This window comes from Salmo trutta, chromosome 7 (genome assembly GCF_901001165.1).
Source record: "Salmo trutta chromosome 7, fSalTru1.1, whole genome shotgun sequence".
Lineage (NCBI taxonomy): Eukaryota > Metazoa > Chordata > Actinopteri > Salmoniformes > Salmonidae > Salmo > Salmo trutta.
Window position 1 is genome coordinate 55,540,121 of NC_042963.1, and position 23,961 is coordinate 55,564,081.

Genomic DNA, 23,961 nt, shown 5'->3' on the forward strand with positions numbered 1-23,961 from the left:
GCTATTTCAAGTTTTTTTTTTTAAAGATTGAGTACCTGCAGGTATTCTGTCTGTCCTTCCTGGTTCCAGACCAGGGGTTGGAGTCTAGGAGGGTGTCTCTGTTGGGTGTGACTGGCATGACCGTTGATCTGCCGAGCCCCAGCTGCCTCCTCGTAGGGATTCTCATCATGGTAGGAGCTGTGGTTATAGACCTCCTCATAGTTCTGCAAAAAAGACAAGAACATTTAGACAAAAATAGGTTTTGTTCCCTTTAATATGTTGATACTTAGCACTTCTCTCAACTTAAAAACTTCTCACGAGACCTAGATATGAAGATATAACGTCACACATTCAACACCGACATGGAAAGTCTTGTTTGTTGAAATTCTTACCTTTTCATGTGAGGCAGGTGTTTGGTGATCGGACCATTCAGTTTGTTGGTGGTTCCACATAGGCTGCTGTTGTTGTTGTCTGCGAGATCAATAAAAACATAAGTCCTACTAAGGTGTATGGAATGATCATCATTACAAACTTACAACTCGTCTGTCTTTTCTGTTCTGCGTCATCCCATGATGGCGACTAGCCTAAATGTACCAACATTAAAATGTGTGAGTCTTGTGCCCTAGGCTAGTCTGGTGGGTAACATCACCGCCCGGTGCCCTAGTCTAGTGGGTAACACCACCGCCCGGTGCCCTAGGCTAGTCTAGTCTAGTGGGTAACACCACCGCCCGGTGCCCTAGGCTAGTCTAGTCTAGTGGGTAACACCACCGCCCGGTGCCCTAGGCTAGTCTGGTGGGTAACACCACCGCCCGGTGCCCTAGGCTAGTCTAGTCTAGTGGGTAACACCACCGCCCGGTGCCCTAGGCTAGTCTGGTGGGTAACACCACCGCCCGGTGCCCTAGGCTAGTCTGGTGGGTAACACCACCGCCCGGTGCCCTAGGCTAGTCTAGTCTGGTGGGTAACACCACCGCCCGGTGCCCTAGGCTAGTCTGGTGGGTAACACCACTGCCCGGTGCCCTAGGCTAGTCTAGTCTAGTGGGTAACACCACCGCCCGGTGCCCTAGGCTAGTCTAGTCTAGTGGGTAACACCACCGCCCGGTGCCCTAGGCTAGTCTAGTCTAGTGGGTAACACCACCGCCCGGTGCCCTAGGCTAGTCTAGTCTAGTGGGTAACACCACCGCCCGGTGCCCTAGGCTAGTCTAGTCTGGTGGGTAACACCACCGCCCGGTGCCCTAGGCTAGTCTAGTCTGGTGGGTAACACCACCGCCCGGTGCCCTAGGCTAGTCTAGTGGGTAACACCACCGCCCGGTGCCCTAGGCTAGTCTGGTGGGTAACACCACCGCCCGGTGCCCTAGGCTAGTCTAGTCTGGTGGGTAACACCACCGCCCGGTGCCCTAGGCTAGTCTGGTGGGTAACACCACCGCCCGGTGCCCTAGGCTAGTCTAGTGGGTAACACCACCGCCCGGTGCCCTAGGCTAGTCTGGTGGGTGACACCACCGCCCGGTGCCCTAGGCTAGTCTAGTCTAGTGGGTAACACCACCGCCCGGTGCCCTAGGCTAGTCTAGTCTAGTGGGTAACACCACCGCCCGGTGCCCTAGGCTAGTCTAGTCTAGTGGGTAACACCACCGCCCGGTGCCCTAGGCTAGTCTAGTCTAGTGGGTAACACCACCGCCCGGTGCACATATATTACAGCCTCAGAGTGGGTACGAACCCTTGCCCCACCTCCGCGTCTCCCTCCCACTCTCCCTTCTCATTTTATCTCTGTCCTCTGGCTGACTAAATAAATAATTCCATTAAAAAAACATTACCTGTTGCACGTGTCTGTGTTGCTGCAGGCAGAGCAGTCCAGCTCCGGAGAGGAGGAATCTCTGCTGTCCTCCAGCATGTCATCAGGCAGGTCCGTCAGCAGCTTGTGGAGCTAGAGAAGAAGAAACAACATGTCATCAGGCAGGTCAGTCAGCAGCTTGTGGAGCTAGAGAAGAAGAAACAACATGTCATCAGGCAGGTCAGTCAGCAGCTTGTGGAGCTAGAGAAGAAGAAACAACATGTCATCAGGCAGGTCAGTCAGCAGCTTGTGGAGCTAGAGAAGAAGAAACATGTCATCAGGCAGGTCAGTCAGCAGCTTGTGGAGCTAGAGAAGAAGAAACAACATGTCATCAGGTAGGTCAGTCAGCAGCTTGTGGAGCTAGAGAAGAAGAAACACAACATGTCAGTTAGCAGCTTGTGGAGCTAGAGAAGAAGAAACAACATGTCATCAGGTAGGTCAGTTAGCAGCTTGTGGAGCTAGAGAAGAAGAAACAACATGTCAGTCAGCAGCTTGTGGAGCTAGAGAAGAAGAAACAACACGTCATCAGGTAGGTCAGTCAGCAGCTTGTGGAGCTAGAGAAGAAGAAACACAACATGTCAGTTAGCAGCTTGTGGAGCTAGAGAAGAAGAAACACAACATGTCAGTTAGCAGCTTGTGGAGCTAGAGAAGAAGAAACACAACATGTCAGTTAGCAGCTTGTGGAGCTAGAGAAGAAGAAACAACACATGGGTATGACTCGCTGTACTGAGCCGTTGCCTTGGTAACATACAGTTGAAGGCAGAAGTTTACATACAGCTCAGCCAAATACATTTAAACTCAGTTTTTCACAATTCCTGACAATTAATTCTAGTAAAAATTCCCTGTCTTAGGTCAGTTAGGATCACCACTTTTATTTTAAGAATGTGAAATGTCAGCATAATAGTAGTGATTTATTTCAGCTTTTATTTCTTTCATCACATTCCCAGTGGGTCAGAAGTTTACATACACTCAATTAGTATTTGGTAGCATTGCCTTTAAATTGTTTAACTTGGGTCAAACATTTCAGGTAGCCTTCCACAAGCTTCCCACAATAAGTTGGGTGAATTTTGTCCCATTCCTCCTGACGGAGCTGGTGTAACTGAGTCAGGTTTATAGGCCTCCTTGCTCGCACACGCTTTTTCAGTTCTGCCCACAAATTTTCTATAGGATTGAGGTCAGGGCTTTGTGATGGCCACTCCAATACCTTGACTTTGTTGTCCTTAAGCCATTTTACCACAACTTTGGAAGTATGCTTGGGGTCATTGTCCATTTGGAAGACCCATTTGCGACCAAGCTTTAACTTCCTGACTGATGTCTTGAGATGTTGCTTCAATATATCCACATAATTTTCCATCCTCATGATGCCATCTATTTTGTGAAGTGCACCAGGCCCTCCTGCAGCAAAGCAACCCACAACATGATACTGCCACCCCCGTGCTTCACGGTTAGGATGGTGTTGTTCGGCTTGCAAGCCTCCCCCTTTTTCCTCCAAGCATAACGATGGTCATTATGGCCAAACAGTTCTATTTGTTTCATCAGGCCAGAAGACATTTCTCCAAAAAGTATGATCTTTGTCCCCATTTGCAGTTGCAAAGCGTAGTCTGGCTTTTTTATGGCGGTTTTGGAGCAGTGGCTTCTTCCTTGCTGAGCTGCCTTTCAGATTATGTCGATATAGGACTCATTTTACTGTGGATATAGATACTTTGTACCCGTTTCCTCCAGCATCTTCATAAGGTCCTTTGCTGTTGTTCTGGGATTGATTTGCACTTTTCACACCAAAGTACGTTCATCTCTAGGAGACAGAACGCGTCTCCTTCCTGAGTAGTATGGCGGCTGCGTGGTCCCATGGTGTTTATAGCTGCATTCTATTGTTTTTACAGATGAATGTGGTACCTTCAGGCGTTTGGAATGGATGAACCAGACTTGTGGAGGCCTAGAATTTTTTTTCTGAGGTCTTGGCTGATTTCTTTTGATTTTCCCATGAAGTCAAGCAAAGAGGCACTGAGTTTGAATGTAGGCCTTGAAATACATCCACAGGTACACCTCCAATTGACTCAAATGATGTCAATTAGCTTATCAGAAGCTTCTAAAGCCATGACATCATTTTCTGGAATTTTCCAAGCTGTTTAAAGGCACAGTCAACTTAGTGCATGTAAACTTCTGACCCACTGGAATTGTGATACAGTGAATTATAAGTGAAATAATCTGTCTAAACAATTGTTGGAAAAATAACTTGTGTCATGCACAAAGTAGATGTCCTAACCGACTTGACGAAACAATAGTTTGTTGACAAGAAATTTGTGGAGTTGTTGAAAAACCGAGTTTTAATGACTCCAACCTAAGTGTATGTAAACTTTCGACTTCAACTGTAGTTATACAGTGACAGAGTCTAGGAAAAACAGTCGGGGAAACTGCTCAAATAGGTCAAAGAATTCACTCAACCACTGAAACTACGTCTCATGACTAATAGAACAGAGAGAATGTTCACAGGACTGCTTAACAGAAAATTAACAAACACATCATCCCCATTTTTAAAGTGTACATCTCCTCCAAAAATCCATCACATGAAGAGTTTTTCCATTTTTCACTATAGTCATTGATTTCTGATTCGACACAAACAAACAAACTGTATGTGAAGCAAATAAACTCCAGTGTCTTGTTTGATAAAAAAAAGCTTATCTCCTCCTGACCTAATATCCAACAGAAAGACAGCAACTCTTCCACTATGTCAGGTGTTATGTCCGGGCAAAGAGACTCGGAGTTGTTGAGACTCCCACAACAGGTTTCACTGACAGCCATCCACATACATGTGCCCTACACTACAGAGAGATACAGGGAGCCCTGTGTGAAGAGTAAATCTCAGTCTGAAAAGGCACCATATTCCCTATAGTTAACTACTGTTTAACCAGTCATGTTCAAAAGTATTGTACTTACTAGAAAGGCAATAGTGTGCCGTTTCAGACGCAGTGCGAGTGAAGAGAACAGGAAAAGGCAGCTACTTACTTCCCATAAGGACTGTTGGATGTTTCTTACATCTTCCACTGTGTCCTCAACCATAGGATGCATATCCCCAACCAGAGCAGGACCCATAATGTCCCACAGTCCCACTCAGGCAGTTATCAACAGAACTGAAGAAAATGCACCTAGTTCAGCTACCGAGCCACATGATCCCAGAAAAAGAGAAATGAGTGGTGATATAGGGCAGAGCAGAGCTTGTTTCAGTGTATGACACACCTTCACCTGCGCTGCCTGCCTGCCTGCCTGGGCTAATCATACCACAGGACAGTTAACAAGGGTGTATTCACTAGAAACCAAACAGAACGGGACCAACCTGAATTTGTCCAATAGAAACTCTTGTTTTTGTCGTTGCAAAAAAAAAAAAAACGTTTTCCGTTTTAGAGTAGACGGTTTCCGTTGCAAAACGTTTTTTTGACTAATGATTACACCCCTGGTAACAGGTTCAGGGTAGAACAGAGCAGATGGCTGAGAGTTTCATAATAACACACTGAGCACGCCTACATCTGATTGGAGCAGGCGGTGCGTTTGAAATGTAAACACCTACAGTCCCTATAGCCTGAAGGCTCCCTCTGGTACCTTAAGATTTCCACTGACTATGTTTGAATACAGTAAATAGCAACAACAACTAGTACAGTACTAACTGAGGGAAATATGACCATAAAGAGCCAGGTCTGGAAAAATAACCCGGGATTAAAATTAGATGATAATGTGATCTAACCAACCAAGAAAATTCCATCTATGGTTGTGCATGCGCATCTGTTACTCAACCTTGACTCAGCAGTGCATTACAAATGAGGTAGGGAACAAATAGACTCCCATCATTTTCAATCAATTCAACAATGAACACACTTCAATTAACACTTACTGAGGCAATGGCTACTGTATGCTGATTAAGTGCATACTGGATGGTTTTGAAGTCACACTGAAATCAATGGCAGAAAACACTGGAGCTCATTCCTACAGGGGTGGGTATAATTTATTCAATGTTCCAACGGGAATCTGTTCCAAAAACTTCATAAATAACAAGGATGCCAACAAACAACGGATACAAAGTTAGCATGATTAATTCACCTAGCTAACTAGCTGCTGAATAGGTATCAACGTAGATTATTCTTAATGTTTGCCCACAGGCTACCAGAGTGAGGACAGACATTTTTCCCGAAATAAACTGGTGAGTGAAAAACTCAACAAAATTGCCCACTCCCTCCCTACCTGCTATCTTATTCTTCTGCCGCTATACAACTTTGTATGTGTTGTTTGTTGGCGACCTTGCTATTTACGACGTTTTTGGAACAGATTCCTGTTGAAACGCTCCACAAATTATACCCACCCTTCCTACAGGACTCTGGGGAAATTAGGTGTGAATCAGAAACAGAAAGCAGCTATCTGACAGCTAGATAAATGCCTACAATGCAACAACATTAGTCACAGTTAGATGGGGTGGGGGAGTTTTTTTTCCCCCCTGTGATTTTTACCTCTTGCTCTCTGGCATAGTCCTCTGGGTCATCCTCCTCCTCCTCATGTTGCGTTTGCAGAGCAGCACTACCAAAGTCGATGGGCATGATGAGGATGATCACAGTGCTAATACTGAGAGAAGACCCGAGACAGCACAAGAGGTCACAGATGTTACATTGTACATTTTAGTCATTTAGCAGACGCTCTTATCCAGAGCGACTTACAGGAGTGAATGCATACATTTCATACATTTTTTTCCCCCGTACTGGTCCCCCGTGGGAATCGAACCCACAACCCTGGCGTTGCAAAAACCATGCTCTACCAACTGAGCCACACGGGGCCGTGGCTGTGTAACTCTCACACGCACTTCATGTATCTCGGGTAGGTCATTATTAGTTATGCACCTTGGTATGACTCAAACCATCTAACTTAGTAACGTTAGCTAGCTAGCAAAGTTAGCTTGACGGGCCACACTCATTTGCTTACCATTTTGGTTTGAAGTGCAAGGTTATATCCGTTGTCAGCAGGGACAAAATTAAAACTAGCAAGATAAAAAAAACTGCAGTCAGAAGATGAACATGATGAAACCGACTGCCTGGTCAGCTAACATTAGCTAGCTAACATAGCAACCATTTAAAACAAATGAAGCACAAGTTTCTTGACAAACAGGGTTACTACCTAATTATAGTCTGCTAAAAGTACAATTTGGTTAGCAGTTGTCAAACAGATAACAAAAAAAAGGTACCCATAAACCAAAAAATTAACTAACGTTAGATAACTGGCTATCTAGCTAGTAGTCCACTTCCTGTTTCCGACTCGCCGCCCTTTTGAAAGTTCGCACGTCCAAACTTTCGGTTAAAGTGCTCGGTCACAACAAGCATCCTCAAACGACCCTCTCATCAAACCACATTCTCAAACACAGATGTTTGTTGCAAACAACCAAATTCAGAAAACATAGACGTTAGAAGAGTACTTTGGGAGGTTTTGTTTTTTTAGAGACGCTTGCAGCCATGTATTTTAGTGGATGGCTTCCGGGCTGTGTCACAAATCACCTAGCAACCACACCAGGCGCCATGTTGGAAGAGCAGAGTCAGGAAGGAAGAATAGCGCTTCCTGTTGGCCAGGTGGTACAATCTGTTTTAAACCTCTTTGGGACAGAAAAATGAATAGTATTTGAAGAAAAGAAAAGAGAGAAAAAAAAGTAAGTCATTGGGACATATTCATACAACATAGCTAAAACTCAATGGTCACAAAAAAAATGGTCACAACATACATTTGGATGATTTTCATTACATTTTGGGTGTTTTATTTAACTTTTGTACACCTGTGGTGTTCCCGACCGATCATTAGAAATGAATGGGTGAGACTACAATTAGTGTATAAAATTTAGTTCAGGCACATGCCCATTCATCAGATGGACACACTTCCTCTCCCAGACCCACACATGCATGTATGTTTGAAAACACACACACACACACACACACACACACACACACACACACACACACACACACACACACACACACACACACACACACACACACAAACATACACACACACCTCACTTCCCTTCTTGGCTTCCATGGCAACCCCCACAGGAACCTTTCCCCAATACAATCTTCCCCCCACGGGAAACACACCTGTTGGCATTCTCACAAACAATCCCAACATTGTTTCAATAATATATAGAACTTTTCTCGCAGCTCTGGTATATAAATCTTTTTTGAGGCCTTGCTCACAATTAATTCTGTGGCAGCACAATGACCAAACGATATACTGTATGTGAGGCTCTTGATCATATATTTGATCATGACACTGGTGAGGAGGAGAGAGTCCTTGTTAAACTTTGACACAAAGTAGTCTGTGATAAATAGCACAGTATGTTTCATCTAAGTATTTGTTATAGTCAAAATAATCCATACATTGTTTGTTTTTTACTCAAAAACGAGTTGTATGAGCTCAGGTCAATGAGTATAAATAGCAAATAGAAGTTCAAAACTTGTAATGTTCACAAGAACTTAAATTGATAAAAATATCTAACACAACATTAGGTGATAATATATTGATTATTATGGATTTATAATCAGCTATAATGGGAAGGTCATTTTGGACCAGGAACACAGAATTAATTAACATGAAACGAACACAACAGGAGGGTTAAGATTTACTCAAGTATTACAATTGGGTACTTTTTCCACCACTGATTTTCTCAACCTAAATATGATGGTAGGTAACCTTGCACGAGTCTTGGCTTGTGCGAGCCGGAATGGCTCATGGGGCAGGAGCCTGTTTCTGTAGCGTGAGGCAACTTGATGTACAAGTACACCCATGGACAGGACGCTAGTCTATTGCAGGGCCTTACCCAAAAGCTATCACCTTAAAAGCCTATTCATGCTTGATATGAAAATGTGGTCGGAGGCGCTATATGAATGGTGTAACACAAATCGCGGAGCCTCCGGAGGCACACATAGGCCAAACTCAGCTCTGTACCGCATTGCCAAGCGCCTCTCAAATGTTGTAACAATACCGTCTCTATATTAGCTCCGCATTTACATGATTGGTTGACGGTAGGTGAGGTCCTGTAAAAAGCACAAACTCACTTCCTTAACAACAGCTCTGTGCTGCTCCAGTAAGGCCAGAAGCATGAATGCCCTGACTTCTGTAGAGTAAATGCTGAATGGTCAATGAAGACGTCAGCTAGACAATGCAGCGCGTTAAATGCTGAGTGTCAAACAGAGATGCGTCAGGTTCTGTTTATACAGTCTTTGGTATGAATCGGTCAGGGATTGAACTCACAACCTTCCAATGTTGTTAAGGAAGTGAGTTTGTGCTTTTTACAGGACCTCACCTACCGTCAACCAATCATGTAAAAGCCACAAGGTCACTGAGATAGACAGCGGGCGAAATTTGAAACATTGGAGGACAGGCTACTCAATGCAATTACAGTTATATTTATCGTGTGTTTTTGTTCAACTTGACTTGTTAATTGTATTTGTATAGTACTACTGATATGAATTACTGCATTGTTGGGAAAGAGCAAGCAACAAAGCCATTTCACTGTACTTGTGCACATGATAATATCAACTTGAAACTTGATACATAGACCTACTTCAATGTAAAATATCCCCTGTTAAATTTGACTGTATACCGGTATTATAAACCGCACTGCCTATGATATTGCAAAACTTGAAATACATATAATATCTATTTACTAGGCTATTAGGTCCAATACAATTAGAAATGCGCATTATAATTGGTTGTTTGGCTCCTTCGTGAATATGAACCCATCATGGCCAGAAAAAAAAGGTGAGGAACATATTCTGCAATAGGAAAAGAAAAGAAATACAACAAATAATTCTATGTCTAATTATTTTAGATTCTAAAAAATAAAACACGTTGATTTTCGCTCTTCTCACTCATTACAAATGGTTACATTCTTGTTAATTTGTTTTCCTGTTTTTAGTTTTTTATGAATAAGCTTTTCATCAATATTCAATATTTCAACCACTAGCTGATGTGTATAGGCAACATTTGTCGGGAGGTGAGCATATTCTCACCTGGGCGAGACAAAGTGAGTGTGACAATGCAAAATAGCATCCACATTTTAACAGCTTGGGTATAGGCGTATTTTACATGATACTGGTTCAAGGCGATGTATGGTCATTCTGCTGTCTGTATGCGTTGGCCATGCAGCATTTACGGTGATATGTCCTCTGCAGAAGTCAGGGCATTCATACTTTTTACTTTTTGAGTTTCGACGAGCAGCACAGAGCTGTTGTGAAGGAAGTTGTCAAAGATGTGAGTTTGTGTTTATACAGGAAGTACCGCCCTCACCTACCGTCAACCAATCATGTCCATATGGAGGTACACAGAGCTCTCCGCATAGTTACCAAATTTGAGAGGCTCACAGGGATGCCTCTGTTTGCCTCCGGCCTAACTGGCATAATATTAAATGTTGGTCACAAAATGTATACTGTATTTTCAACTAAAACCCATACACATCTTAGAATTGTCCATTCTCCCAATGTTCGTCTAATTTCCTGCCATTGTACTTAAATTAGCCAATATGCTTTTGTTTTTTTGTACCTTTATTTAACGAGGCAAGTCAGTTAAGAACAAATTCTTATTTAGAATGACGGCCTACACCGGCCAATTGTGCGCCTCCCTATGAGACTCCCAAACACGGCTGGATGTGATTCAGCCTGGATTCGAACTAGGGACTGTAGTGATGCCTCTTGCACTGAGATACAGTGCCTTAGACCGCTGCGTTACTCGGGAGCCCACAAACAGGTGTTACACCCCCGAGTCTGCGGGAAATTGCAACCTCTCCCTGGATTATGGCAGAACAGTCAGGAAAAGTGCTGTCAGTTCACTGTGACTGCATGGCAGGATTAGGGGAAGCTTGCTCCCACATCTGGAGTCCTATTTTACATGAATGCTGCAATCAGAATAAGAGACATCAACAAAGACTGTCACAGGCAACGGGCAATGTGCACAGGCAATAAGCCTATACGTGCAAATGTCCCCCCCCAAAAAATGTGATTTGCACGATAACATGTACTACACATATGAGCAGTCTCATGGACAGAGACGGAAATATCCTTTAGAAATGTAGAAAGAGGGAAGATCTGTGTCACGGTTGTCGTAAGGAGAAGCGGACCAAAGTGCAGCGTGTGTGTCGTTCCACATTTTATTTACACTGTGAAACTATGCAATACATAAACATAAACTAAAGACCAAAACAACAAACCGTGACGCAGAGGTGAAACATTCACTACTCAAAAACAATCTCCCACAAACCCAGGTGTAAAAAAAAAAAAAAAAACTACTTAAGTATGATCTCCAATTAGAGACAACGAGGACCAGCTGTCTCTAATGGGAGATCATCCCAAACAAAACCTCAACATAGAAATACAAAACTAGAACCTGACAACATAGAAAAGGTCTTTATAAAATAATTCCCTCCATGCATACGAGGAGGTCTTTATAAAATAATTCCCTCCATGCATACGAGGAGGTCTTTATAAAATAATTCCCTCCATGCATACGAGGAGGTCTTTATAAAATAATTCCCGCCATGCATACGAGGAGGTCTTTTATAAAATAATTCCTTCCATGGGTACGAGGAGGTCTTTATAAAATAATTCCCTCCACGTTTCTATGGTGGGATTTTGGCTACAGGCTACTTTGAAGCAAGGTAAGACATGCCTCGTAATATGAAGTAAAACATCCAGGTTTCAAACAATTAAGCAACAGGAAAACCTTCTCAATTAGATGTTAACTAGCTACAAAGTAGCCTATGCTTTCCTGGCAGAATGATATCATGATTATTTCCATCAATCCAGTGGCCATTTGTTTTGCAGACTCCATCTCATGTGTGCTACAGAAAGACCCCTAACCAATCAACAGTGCTAGGAGCCTGACCAGTTGAATTAAAAGGGCAACTAAAACTAAACAAATCTACATTTCGTAGAATTTTCCCAGATCTCACAAGTGGTCTCCTGATGTGGTTTAAACATTGTTGTAGACTTAGAACATCCAATGTTTGTTTTTTTTCTATTTAAAAAAAAAAAGTGACTTTCAGAACAAAAACCTGAAGGAAATGGAAAAAAATCTGAAACCTGTGAATTTCTGCCTCAGGTCCGATACCATCATTGGGCCGCTGGCATTATACACCTGGCATTATACACCTGGCATTACACACCTGGCATTACACACCTGGCATTATACACCTGGCATTACACACCTGGCATTATACACCTGGCATTATACACCTGGCATTATACACCTGGCATTATACACCTGGCATGATACACCTGGCATTATACACCTGGCATTACACACCTGGCATTACACACCTGGCATTACACACCTGGCATTATACACCTGCATTACACACCTGGCATTACACACCTGGCTAACTGTAGTGCTTTTGGAATCACTTTTACAGATAACTTTGACCATTGTGTCACTGAGTCATCATAATGCTTCAGAAAATGTACATTATACCAGGGGTGTTGTCAGACACAATGTAAGTAACCTAATTTTATGTCCCTCTAACTGACCTGAATGCCTCTGCTGATCCTACAGCTATTGTATGCAGTAATCGTGTGTCTATGAATCAGAGTTATACTGTTAGCACTGAGGCGGTGTGTCCTACAGGAAGACCACTTAACACTGAGGTGGTGTGTCCTAGTAGGAAGACCACTGTTAACACTGAGGTGGTGTGTCCTAGTAGGAAGACCACTGTTAACACTGAGGTGGTGTGCCCTAGTAGGAAGACCACTGTTAACACTGAGGTGGTGTGTCCTAGTAGGAAGACCACTTAACACTGAGGTGGTGTGTCCTAGTAGGAAGACCACTGTTAACACTGAGGTGGTGTGTCCTAGTAGGAAGACCACTGTTAACACTGAGGTGGTGTGTCCTACAGGAAGACCACTGTTAACACTGAGGTGGTGTGTCCTATAGGAAGACCACTGTTAACACTGAGGTGGTGTGCCCTAGTAGGAAGACCACTGTTAACACTGAGGTGGTGTGTCCTAGTAGGAAGACCACTGTTAACACTGAGGTGGTGTGCCCTAGTAGCAAGACCACTGTGTGCAGCTCACTGTGCACCATCAGCTCCAATATAAATAACATGAGCAAGTCTACCTCTGATAAGCTTCATGAAGTCAATAACTTGCTTGTAACAGATGCCATTTATATTCTGACTATCTCTGAAACTCACTTAGATAATACCTTTGATGATACAGTGGTAGCAATACAATTGTATTTTTTTATTTTATTTCATCTTTATTTAACCAGGTAGGCTAGTTGAGAACAAGTCCTTTATTTAACCAGGTAGGCTAGTTGAGAACAAGTTCTCATTTACAACTGAGACCTGGCCAAGATAAAGCAAAGCAGTGCGACACAAACAACAACACAGAGTTACACATGGAATAAACAAGCATACAGTCAATAACACAATAGAGAATAAAGGTCTATATACAGTGTGTGCAAATGGCGTGAGGAGGTAAGGCAATAAATAGGCCATAGTAGCAAGTAATTACAATTTAGCAAATGAACACTGGAGTGATAGATGAGCAGATGATGATGTGCAAGTAGAAATACTGGTGAGCAAAAGAGCAGAAAAGTACATTCAAGGTTATAACATCTACAGAAAAGACAGAAACGCCAATCGTGGAGATGTTGCGGTCTATATTCAGAACCACATTCCTGTAAAGATTAGAGAGGATCTCATGTTAAATACTGTTGAAGTAATATGGCTACAGGTTCATCTGCCTCACCTAAAGCCCATTCTGGTGGGAAACTGCTATAGACCACCAAGTACTAACAGTATCTGGATGAAGTGTAAAATGCTTGATAATGTATGTGATATCAACAGAGAGGTATATTTTCTAGGTGATATAAATATTGACTGGCTTTCATCAAGCTGCCCACTCAAGAAAAAACTTCAAACTGAAGCCAGTGCCTGCAACCTGGTTCAGGTTGACAGTCAACTTACCAGGGTAGTTACAAACAGTACAGGAATGAAATCATCAACATGTATTGATCAACTCTTTACTAATGCTGCAGAAATGTGTTTTAAAGCAGTATCCAAATCCATAGGATGTCGTGATCACAATATAGAAGCCATATCTAGGAAAACCAAAGTTTCAAAGGCTAAGCCTAATATAGTGTTTAAGAGGTCATACAATAAGTTTGAGGCAAAAGGTATGGCATATAAGTCTGGCAGCCCAACCGGTGGCAAATGTACTCCAAATTGAGAAATCAAGTGACTAAACTAAATAAAAATAAACTATACTATACTATGAAGCAAAAATCAATGATATAAAGAATGATAATAAAAAGCTTTGGAGCACCTTAAATTATATTTTGGGAAAAAAGGCAAACTCGGCTCCATCATCCATTGAATCAGATATTCATCACAAACCCCACTGATATTGCCAACTTCTGTAATGATTTTTTAGATTAGCAAATTTAGGCATGACATGCAAACAACAAACGCTGACACTACACATCCAAGTTTATCTGACCAAATTATGTGGAAAAGGTGAAAAGAATTGTCTATCAAGAATGACAAGCCACCGGGGTCTGACAACCCGGATGGAAAATTACTGAGGATAATAGGGGATGATATTGCCACTCCTATTTGCCACATCTTCAATCTAAGCCTACAGGAAAGGGTGTGTCCTCAGGCCTGGAGGGAAGCTAAAGTCATTCCGCTACCTAAGAATAGTAAAGTCCCCTTAACTGTCTCAAATAGCCGACCAATCAGCCTGTTACCAACCGTTAGCAAACTTCTGGAAAACATTGTGTTTGACCAGATACAATGCTATTTTACAGAAACAAATTGACAACAGACTTTCAGCACACTTATAGGGAAGGACATTCAACAAGTACAGCACTTACACAAATGACTGATGATTGACTGAGAGAAATTGATGATAAAAAGATTGTGGGAGCTGTTTTGTTAGACTCCAGTGCAGCTTTTGACATTATCGATCATAGTCTGCTGCTGGAAAAACATATGTCTTATGGCTTTACACCCCCTGCTATATTGTGGATGAAGAGTTACTTGTCTAACAGAACACAGAGGGTGTTCTTAAATGTAAGTCTCTCCAACAAAATCCAGGTAGAATCTGGAATTCCCCAGGGCAGCTGTCTAGGCCCCTTACTTTTTTCAATCTTTAATTACGACATGCCGCTGGCTTTGAGTAAAGCCAGTGTGTCTATGTATGCAGATGACTCAACACTATACACGTCAGCTACTACAGGGACTGAAATGACTAAAACATTTAACAAAGAGCTGCAGTTACTTTCAGAATGGGTGGCAAGGAATAAGTTAGTCCTAAATATTTCCAAAACTAAAAGCATTGTATTTGGGACAAATCATTCACTAAACCTTAAACCTCAACTAAATCTCATAATGAATAATATGGAAATTGAGCAAGTTGAGGTGACTAAACTGCTTGGAGTAACCCTGAATGGTAAACTGTCATGGTCAAAACATATTGATACAACTAGAGGTCGACTGATTATGATTTTTCAACGCCGATACCGATACCGATTATTATAGGGCTAAAAATTGGCCGATTAATCGGCCAATTGTTTTATTTATTTATTTGTAATAATGACAATTACAACAATACTGAATGAACACTTATTTTAACTTAAAATAATACATCAATAAAATCAATTTAGCCTCAAATAAATAATGAAACATGTTCAACTTGGTTTAAATAATGCAAAAACAAAGTGTTGGAGAAAGTAAAAGTGCAATATGTGCCATGTAAAAAAGCTAACGTTTAAGTTCCTTGCTCAGAACATGAGAACATATGAAAGCTGGTGGTTCCTTTTAACATGAGTCTTCAATATTCCCAGGTAAGATGTTTTAGGTTATAGTTATTATAGGAATTATAGGACTATTTCTCTCTATACGATTTGTATTTCATATACCTTTGACTATTGGATGTTCTTATAGGCACTTTAGTATTGCCAGTGTAACAGTATAGCTTCCGTCCCTCTCCTCGCTCCTACCTGGGCTCGAACCAGGAACACATCGACAACAGCCACCCTCGAAGCAGCGTTACCCATGTAGAGCAACTACTCCAAGTCTCAGAGCGAGTGACGTTTGAAACGCTATTAGCGCGCACCCGCTAACTAGCTAGCCATTTCACATCGGTTACACCAGCCTAATCTTGGGAGTTGATAGGCTTGAAGTAATAAAGAGCGCAATGCATTGCGAAGAGCTGCTGCAAAACGCTCTAAAGTGCTATTTTGAATGAATAATTACGAGCCTGCTGCTGCCTACCATCGCTCAGTCAGACTGCTCTATCAAATCATAGACTTAATTATAACATAATAACACACAGAAATACGAGTCTTAGGTCATTACATATGGTCGGATCCGGAAACTATCATCTCGAAAACAAAACGTTATTCCTGTTACATTGCACAATATTCAATGTTATGTCATAATTACGTAAAATTCTAGCAAATTAGTTCGCAACGAGCCAGGTGGCCCAAACTGTTGCATATACCCTGACTCTGCGTGCAATGAACGCTAGAGAACTGACACAATTTCACCTGGTTAATATTGCCTGCTAACCTGGATTTCTTTTAGCTAAATATGCAGGTTTAAAAATATATACTTCTGTGTATTGATTTTAAGAAAGGCATTGATGTTTATGGTTAGGTACAGTCGTGCAACGATTGTGCTTTTTTTCGCAAATGCGCTTTTGTTAAATCATCCCCCGTTTGGCGAAGTCGGCTGTCTTTGTTAGGAAGAAATAGTCTTCACAGTTCGCAACGAGCCAGGCGGCCCAAACTGCTGCATATACCCTGACTCTGTTTGCAAGAGAAGTGACACATTTTCCCTAGTTAAAATAAATTCATGTTAGCAGGCAATATTAACTAAATATGCAGGTTTAAAAATATATACTTGTGTATTGATTTTAAGAAAGGCATTGATGTTTATGGTTGGAGCAACGTGTACCTAAGCGATTATATGCAACGCAGGACAGGCTAGATAACCTAGTAATATCATCAACCATGTGTAGTTAACTAGTGACTATGATTGATTGATTGTTTTTTATAAGATAAGTTTAATGCTAGCTAGCAACTTACCTTGGCTTCTTACTGCATTTGTGTAACAGGCAGGCTCCTCGTGGAGTGCAACGTAAAGCAGGTGGTTAGAGCGTTGGACTAGTAACCGAAAGGTTGCAAGATTGAATCCCCGAGCTGACAAGGTAAAAATATGCCATTCTGCCCCTGAACAAGGCAGTTAACCCACTGTTCCTAGGCTGTCATTGAAAATAAGAATGTGTTCTTAACTGACTTGCCTAGTTAAATAAAGGTCTTAAAAAAATAATAATAAATCGGCCAAATTGGTGTCCAAAAATACCGATTTCCGATTGTTATGAAAACTTGAAATCGGCTCTAATTAATCGGCCATTCCGATTAATTGGTCGACCTCTAGATACAACAGTAGCTAAGACGGGGAGAAGTCTGTCCATAATAAAGCGCTGCTCTACCTTCTTAACAGCACTATCAACAGGGCAGGTCCTACAGGCCCTAGTTTTGTCGCACCGCACCTGGACTACAGGTGTGACAAGCTTGTAGCGTCATACCAAAGAAAACTCGAGGCTGTAATCGCTGACGAAGATGCTTCAACAAAGTACTGAGTAAATGGTCTGAATACTTATGTAAATATTATATTTCATTACATTTTTTATCAATTATAAAAATAATTATAAAAATCTGTCATTATGGGGTATTGTATGTAGATTGGTGAGTAAAAAAAAAATATTTAATCAATTTTAGAATAAGGCTGCAACGTAACAAAATGTGGAAAAAGTCAAGGGGTCTGAATACTTTCCGAGCGCACTGTATGTCACTGCTGGTCAAATACATTTTTTGTCCTCCGCCGGGCAGACGGGCTTGGGACATTTTTGGCAAAATTAGGGTACGCCCACTTCACCATTACATCCCTGGTTGTTGCTGTGTGATTTTTACAGATCAGTCACCGGCTTGCTCCACATGATTTGTAAAAAAATAAATAATAATAAAAAATAAATAACAAAAAGTTAGAGTGAAGCAACAATTACCTTTTTATTTCAGTAACAAAACAAAAGCTAAAATGTGTCTTTAACAGTGTCACAACAATGTACCATATGAAATCTGGAGCTCCATTTATGAAAGACTGTACAGAGAACACAGGACATTTTGCAGAAAAAGTCATGCTGCTTACCGTCATTAATGCTTCAATACATTTGTGTATTCACATTTCCTTAGAAGGGGGCAATACTGTGGTAGAGCGGACATGTTTCACTATAGGAAATGGATTTTTACAGTCTTCTCTCTGTTGGTTTTGGGACACTAGGGACTGGTTTCCCGGACACAGATTAAGCATAGTTCAACTCCTTAAAATTTAAAAAAATAAATAAATTTAAAAAAACACTCTCATTGAGCATGCTTCTTAGTCCAGGACTATTAATCTGTGACCATTAAAGTGACCCTAGGCCAAGAAACACAAGCTTGGTAACTGGCACCTCTGACTTCTACCTTTAAATAATCAGTTACAAGAAGTGACTGTAAGTTTGATATTGGAACCTGTGTAGATCATCAATCTATTGTTGTCATCTTGAAAAAGGGAAGCTGTAAATGAGGTGAATTGGGTTAACTCACTCCTCATGTTGATATACAACCCCTCCGACCCACAACATGGAATTAGTAACTTATTCAGTTACACTACTGATTAGGCCAGTTTGCTGACGATGGCCTGGTTGAGAGTATTCAGCTGATTAGTCCATTTATCTAAAGCCATGTATCGGGCTCCGTTCCTCTTCTGGTGATCCAGCTCCAACAGTTGGTTGACTTGGTCGATACGGCCGTTGATCGTGCTGACAGGTATCAGAAGAAACAGAAGGTCAATTATGGTAAATTCGTTAAAAAATAAATAAAACTCACGGTGCATTAAAGTTCTACTAATAATCATGTATCAACATGCAATTTACCCGTCTAGAATGCATTGAACTAGCAAGCTTTCCACATCGCAGACGTCAATGTTCAATTCCTGAAGGAGACAAAAAAGTTTATTATAAACTTCAAATTTAGAGAAAATATTTTTAAAAATTCCCCCCCCAAAAAATGTAATACTAGAGACAGATCTTTGTCGTGATCTTACCTTGGAAATAAAAGGTATATGTATTCTAGTGTAAGGCTTGATTAATTTGATTAGCACTTGTGTCCTTATATTTCGTAATAACTCTGAAAGGGGAAGAAGAAAAAAAAAAAATCAACAAAAATCAATTATTAAATTGAAGGAACTTTCATGTTAACACTTGACCTGCCTCCAGGTATATAGTTAAGGTATGTGACTAATAAAATTTGATTTGGTATACTGATTTATAACTTGTTAAAAGCACGTTACTACTTACGAATGAAGTAACATTAACGATAATACATCAAGCTGAAAGTGATGCCCTAGACCATACCTTCTATATGTTCCCTTATGAACGGATCATCCATTATGTTACTGTGATTGGTCTTCAGGATCTTCTCAAACTCTGTGATGTCATTGTTCTGGTAGGAACTGGGGGGGGGGTATATAACATTGGTTTGCATTCAATAATCAAACCGTGTTGTAGACAAACAGCCAAAGCAAAAACACTTCCAAAAGAAAGGTTAGACTGTAATAGTGAATGATATGTAGTCTTACCTGACCAAGTTAGTCATTGCAAGAATGTCTGGATCGTTTTTATAGGGTTTAGCCTGAGAGGAACAAATGTCAGCATTAGTAAAGATACTCCAACACGACGCAAACTGTACCAATATACCATGTTCACTAAAATAGGAACCTGCTGGAGTCATTTACTTTATTAGCAGGTTATTATATCGTGATAGGCTCCTTAATACAATATGTTTAGGATATCTTTACAAAAACAAACTAAAAAGTCCATACTATAGAGATGAATCAATAAAGCCACATTTCTCAGACCCATCTTCTTTGAAAAGGTTTTATTCCAGGACTAGTTTTATTTTAAATCGGGGTCTGGGGAACCATCCCTAATCACTAATGAGACCTTTCATACCTCCTGGGAGTCGAAGGGGTTGATTCCAGACTTCATCAGCATGTTGGCCAACACCAGGTACTTCAGACAGGTGGTCCGTCGAGGACTTCCTGATTCATCGTAGTTCTTAAACGCCTCGAAGAAGTCTGTGTGAGCCTTCTCAAACTCCCCTTCTCTCAAATGCATTTTACCGCCACACTCTGGAGAAAACAAAAACAAGAGACCAGACAACATGGTCCTGACAAAGGATCCTCTCTACTTGCCTCCTACTTAAAATTCATTGGAGGACTAGGTCAGAGAGGAGGGACCTTGGATCTTCTCCTCCAATGCGTTTTGAGAAAGAGGCGAGGAGAGAGGATGCAAGAATAAAAAGTGAAAACCCTTGAGAAAAAGCCCTTGAATGTGTCTGGGTTATAAAGTTAAGGTGTAGGTAGAGACGTGGTTATATAGTTAAGGTGTAGGTAGAGACGTGGTTATATAGTTAAGGTGTAGGTAGAGACGTGGTTATATAGTTATGGTAGAGACGTGGTTATATAGTTAAGGTGTAGGTAGAGACGTGGTTATATAGTTAAGGTGTAGGTAGAGACGTGGTTATATAGTTAAGGTAGAGACGTGGTTATATAGTTAAGGTGTAGGTAGAGACGTGGTTATATAGTTAAGGTGTAGGTAGAGACGTGGTTATATAGTTAAGGTGTAGGTAGAGACGTGGTTATATAGTTAAGGTGTAGGTAGAGATGTGGTTATATAGTTAAGGTGTAGGTAGAGTCGTGGTTATATAGTTAAGGTAGAGACGTGGTTATATAGTTAAGGTGTAGGTAGAGACGTGGTTATATAGTTAAGGTGTAGGTAGAGACGTGGTTATATAGTTAAGGTAGAGACGTGGTTATATAGTTAAGGTGTAGGTAGAGACGTGGTTATATAGTTAAGGTGTAGGTAGAGACGTGGTTATATAGTTAAGGTAGAGTCGTGGTTATATAGTTAAGGTGTAGGTAGAGACGTGGTTATATAGTTAAGGTGTAGGTAGAGACGTGGTTATATAGTTAAGGTAGAGACGTGGTTATATAGTTAAGGTGTAGGTAGAGACGTGGTTATATAGTTAAGGTAGAGACGTGGTTATATAGTTAAGGTGTAGGTAGAGACGTGGTTATATAGTTAAGGTGTAGGTAGAGACGTGGTTATAAAGTTAAGGTGTAGGTAGAGACGTGGTTATATAGTTAAGGTGTAGGTAGAGACGTGGTTATATAGTTAAGGTAGAGACGTGGTTATATAGTTAAGGTGTAGGTAGAGACGTGGTTATATAGTTAAGGTAGAGACGTGGTTATATAGTTAAGGTGTAGGTAGAGACGTGGTTATATAGTTAAGGTGTAGGTAGAGACGTGGTTATATAGTTAAGGTAGAGACGTGGTTATATAGTTAAGGTGTAGGTAGAGACGTGGTTATATAGTTAAGGTAGAGACGTGGTTATATAGTTAAGGTGTAGGTAGAGATGTGTCTACCTCTGATGACTCCCATGATGAGAGGGTGAGGGATGGCAGACTTGATGTGTAGAGACTGTTCATACAGGGCCTTCAGCTTCTTGTTGTTCTTCTGGGCCGTATACATCTGGATCTCCAGAGCATAGATCTCCAAGAGCTGGGTGCCTTTCTTCAGGTCATCCTCACCGTCATCCGTCTATACACCAAGACAGAAAATGGAACAAATACTCATCATCCGTCTATACACCAAGACAGAAAATGGAACAAATACTCATCATCCGTCTATACACCAAGACAGAAAATGGAACAAATACTCATCATCCGTCTATACACCAAGACAGAAAATGGAACAAATACTCATCATCCATCTATACACCAAGACAGAAAATGGAACAAATACTTGAGAGACAATTTCACACAGACACTTGAGGACAAACAGGGCATTCTAGATTTCCACAATGATTCCACAATCATACTAGCCCGGCCCCAGATCTGTTTGTGTTCTCTTGCCTCCTGTGGTCACGACAACAGCCATAGGAGGTGTCCAAACGGTACAAACAGATCTCGGACCAGGCTACAATCATACAATATGATTCCAATGATCTATTGGTCACTAAGAACACACAATAATGTTTTTTTCATTATGATGTTATAATGCTGAATTAGATTTGGTGGTAAAACCTCTGTAAAGACCTCTGTGAAAACCTCTGATTGCATTGATGAGGAGTGTTTCTTCACCTGACAGGACTGGTGCAGCTGTCTCAGGATCTTCTGAAGCTTACCATACTCTTCTCTCTCCAGGTACAACTTCCCAAGCTAAACAACAGACAGGACAAACCGAGGAGGAAACCAGATCAAAAAGCATAAAGCATAGGACAAGGAGGAGTGAGGAATGAAACTAAATTACACAAGTATCAACCTCAGTGTCTCCATAAAAATTGTATGCCACATAAGTTTTTGGATTGCATTAAAAAAAATGATGATATTGTGGATGGAATCAATGACATTATATGAAAAGTTTTCAAATCAAACATACTTTGGTATTGGTTTTAAACCAAAGCCTGTCGTTTTTGGCATCCTTTAATGCATCCAACGTTGTTTCATAAAACTCTTGCAGCAGGTCCATCTGAAAATAAATAAATAAACAAGTCAAGTAGGCCCCTCTGTACAATGTTTACATTCAGGAGATTCTCAATTTTGCATGCATACTCGTCCAGGACTAGCTTTAAATCAGGGTATTGAGAAACAAGCCTAAGAGTTGAGACACTTTTCCAGAATTCAATACAGCTCAGATTGGTGCACAGAATCAAGCATAATTGTTTGCTCTTAAAATGTCACAAACATTACCTGCTTTGACGTTGAGATATAATCAAGGATGGAATTGATGGATTTCTCAGAGTAGTTTCTTGTAACTGCACTTCGGATGTATGTCAACAGCTGCTTGTACCTGTTCATCATTTCAGGGAAATTTGTCTGGAGGGGAAAAAGACCAAAAAATATGTCATTCAAATGCTAATTTAGGCGGTACGGGATGGTAGCAGCTCTTTACAAAACATGAACAAATTTGATCAAATATTTAGCACAATGAAGAATATATTTTCTAAATATTGAATATATATATATATATATGCTACAGCATATTTACTGTCATGTCTGCTGCTTACCAGTTTGAAGTTAATCTTAATCATCTGTTTCAAGGCTTTGAAACCCCATTCTCCTTTCTCACCCTCCAGCTCTAAGACCTGGGGTAAGAAAGATGCGTTTAATCAAGTGATAGGCACAGGTGGCTGCTGGCACCTTAAATTGGAGAGGACGGGCTCATAGTAACGTCCAGAATGGTATCATTACAAATACATGGTTTGATACTACTCCATTCCAGCCATTATTATGAGCCGTCCTCCCCTCACCAGCCTGCTGTGATGTATGTGTGTGTGTGTGTGTGATAACTAACCTTCTGGAAGCTGCTGAGAGCTGCTTTGGGGTCATCCTCCTTTAGGGCCTTTGAATTGTAGTACTGATTCTCCAAATCAACATTGGGCTCAGAGTTGCTGTCCTCTGAATATTCCTGAAATCATACAATTCATCATCACTGCAGTTTACAAGACCAACACCCACTATTGATATTCAGCTAGCTAGCTCATGATATGTGTTGTTTTGGTGATTTGTGATGCAAACAACTGGATCATTTAACGGTGCAAAAGGTTTAGCAAAGATTAGTTAAAACTTGCAATAGTAACTGAACAAATCATTACAGACATAGCTGGCTAACTAGCTAACAGTTAGCTGTCAATGATGGGAGAATCATCAGCAGCTAGTTCAGCTGCTAGCTAGCTAGCTACTAAGTGGAGTGCAACATGGAATGTTTACGCTGATTAGCTAGCTAGCTAAATACGTTGTATATGGTAATCAGCTACAATATCCATATATATTTACTTCTGAGGAGTTTACCAGATCATAATCCTCTTCATCATCGCACATGAAGTCATCTTCCATATCAGACATCTTTACTACGAAGCTAGCTAGATCGATAGCAACCTTGCTAGTGGCAGCAGACAGTTGCAGCTAAGATTACCAGCTTTCTACGTCATCCGCCATCAATAACGCCTTGCTGCGCAGCGTGAACGCGAGAGTGAAT

At 41.1% G+C, this 23,961-nt stretch overlaps 2 protein-coding genes and 1 long non-coding RNA gene across 14 annotated transcripts in view; 1 reads left to right on the forward strand and 2 right to left on the reverse strand.

Moving 5' to 3' along the window:
- Positions 1-7,351, reverse strand: part of LOC115196567 (centrosomal protein 152) — a 29,448-nt gene extending 22,097 nt beyond the window's left edge. For 2 of the 6 annotated variants that reach the window (XR_003878874.1, XM_029757403.1), the window contains exons 1-5: positions 6,764-7,348; positions 6,298-6,409; positions 1,788-1,897; positions 372-450; positions 36-203 (exon numbers count right to left, since the gene is read on the reverse strand). Coding sequence is in view for 5 of the 6 variants with exons in the window: in XM_029757403.1 (XP_029613263.1) it covers positions 36-203; positions 372-450; positions 1,788-1,897; positions 6,298-6,384 (444 nt within the window). In the remaining variant the exon portion in view is untranslated. Of the gene's footprint in view, positions 1-35; positions 204-371; positions 451-1,787; positions 1,898-4,807; positions 4,957-6,297; positions 6,410-6,763 lie in introns of those variants that run through there. The other 4 variants (XM_029757406.1, XM_029757407.1, XM_029757404.1 and 1 more) reach the window with 3 other exon arrangements.
- Positions 7,352-17,865: 10,514 nt separating this feature from the next.
- Positions 17,866-23,931, reverse strand: LOC115196585 (COP9 signalosome complex subunit 2). Of its 4 annotated transcripts, none has more exons than XM_029757434.1 (13): positions 23,775-23,931; positions 23,278-23,391; positions 22,991-23,068; positions 22,674-22,799; positions 22,363-22,452; positions 22,020-22,142; positions 21,348-21,522; positions 19,873-20,051; positions 19,500-19,552; positions 19,276-19,373; positions 18,966-19,048; positions 18,796-18,854; positions 17,866-18,681 (listed from the first exon to the last, which is right to left on the reverse strand). In XM_029757434.1, the coding sequence occupies exons 1-13, from the start codon at positions 23,826-23,828 to the stop codon at positions 18,537-18,539; spliced, it is 1,377 nt and encodes a 458-aa protein (XP_029613294.1). In that variant the 5' UTR covers positions 23,829-23,931; the 3' UTR covers positions 17,866-18,536. The 4 variants fall into 4 exon arrangements, with proteins under 4 accessions (XP_029613294.1, XP_029613293.1, XP_029613296.1 ...); XM_029757433.1 differs by having other exon boundaries at positions 23,760-23,931; XM_029757436.1 differs by having other exon boundaries at positions 22,065-22,142; positions 23,775-23,928.
- LOC115196599 (uncharacterized) lies at positions 20,047-21,377 on the forward strand. 4 transcript variants are annotated; one of them, XR_003878880.1, is made up of 5 exons: positions 20,047-20,275; positions 20,338-20,579; positions 20,636-21,014; positions 21,102-21,219; positions 21,332-21,377. It is a non-coding gene; the product is annotated as an uncharacterized LOC115196599 (long non-coding RNA). The 4 variants fall into 4 exon arrangements; XR_003878877.1 differs by having other exon boundaries at positions 21,102-21,354; XR_003878878.1 differs by having other exon boundaries at positions 20,338-20,573; positions 20,611-21,014; positions 21,102-21,354.
- Positions 23,932-23,961: the final 30 nt, after the last annotated feature.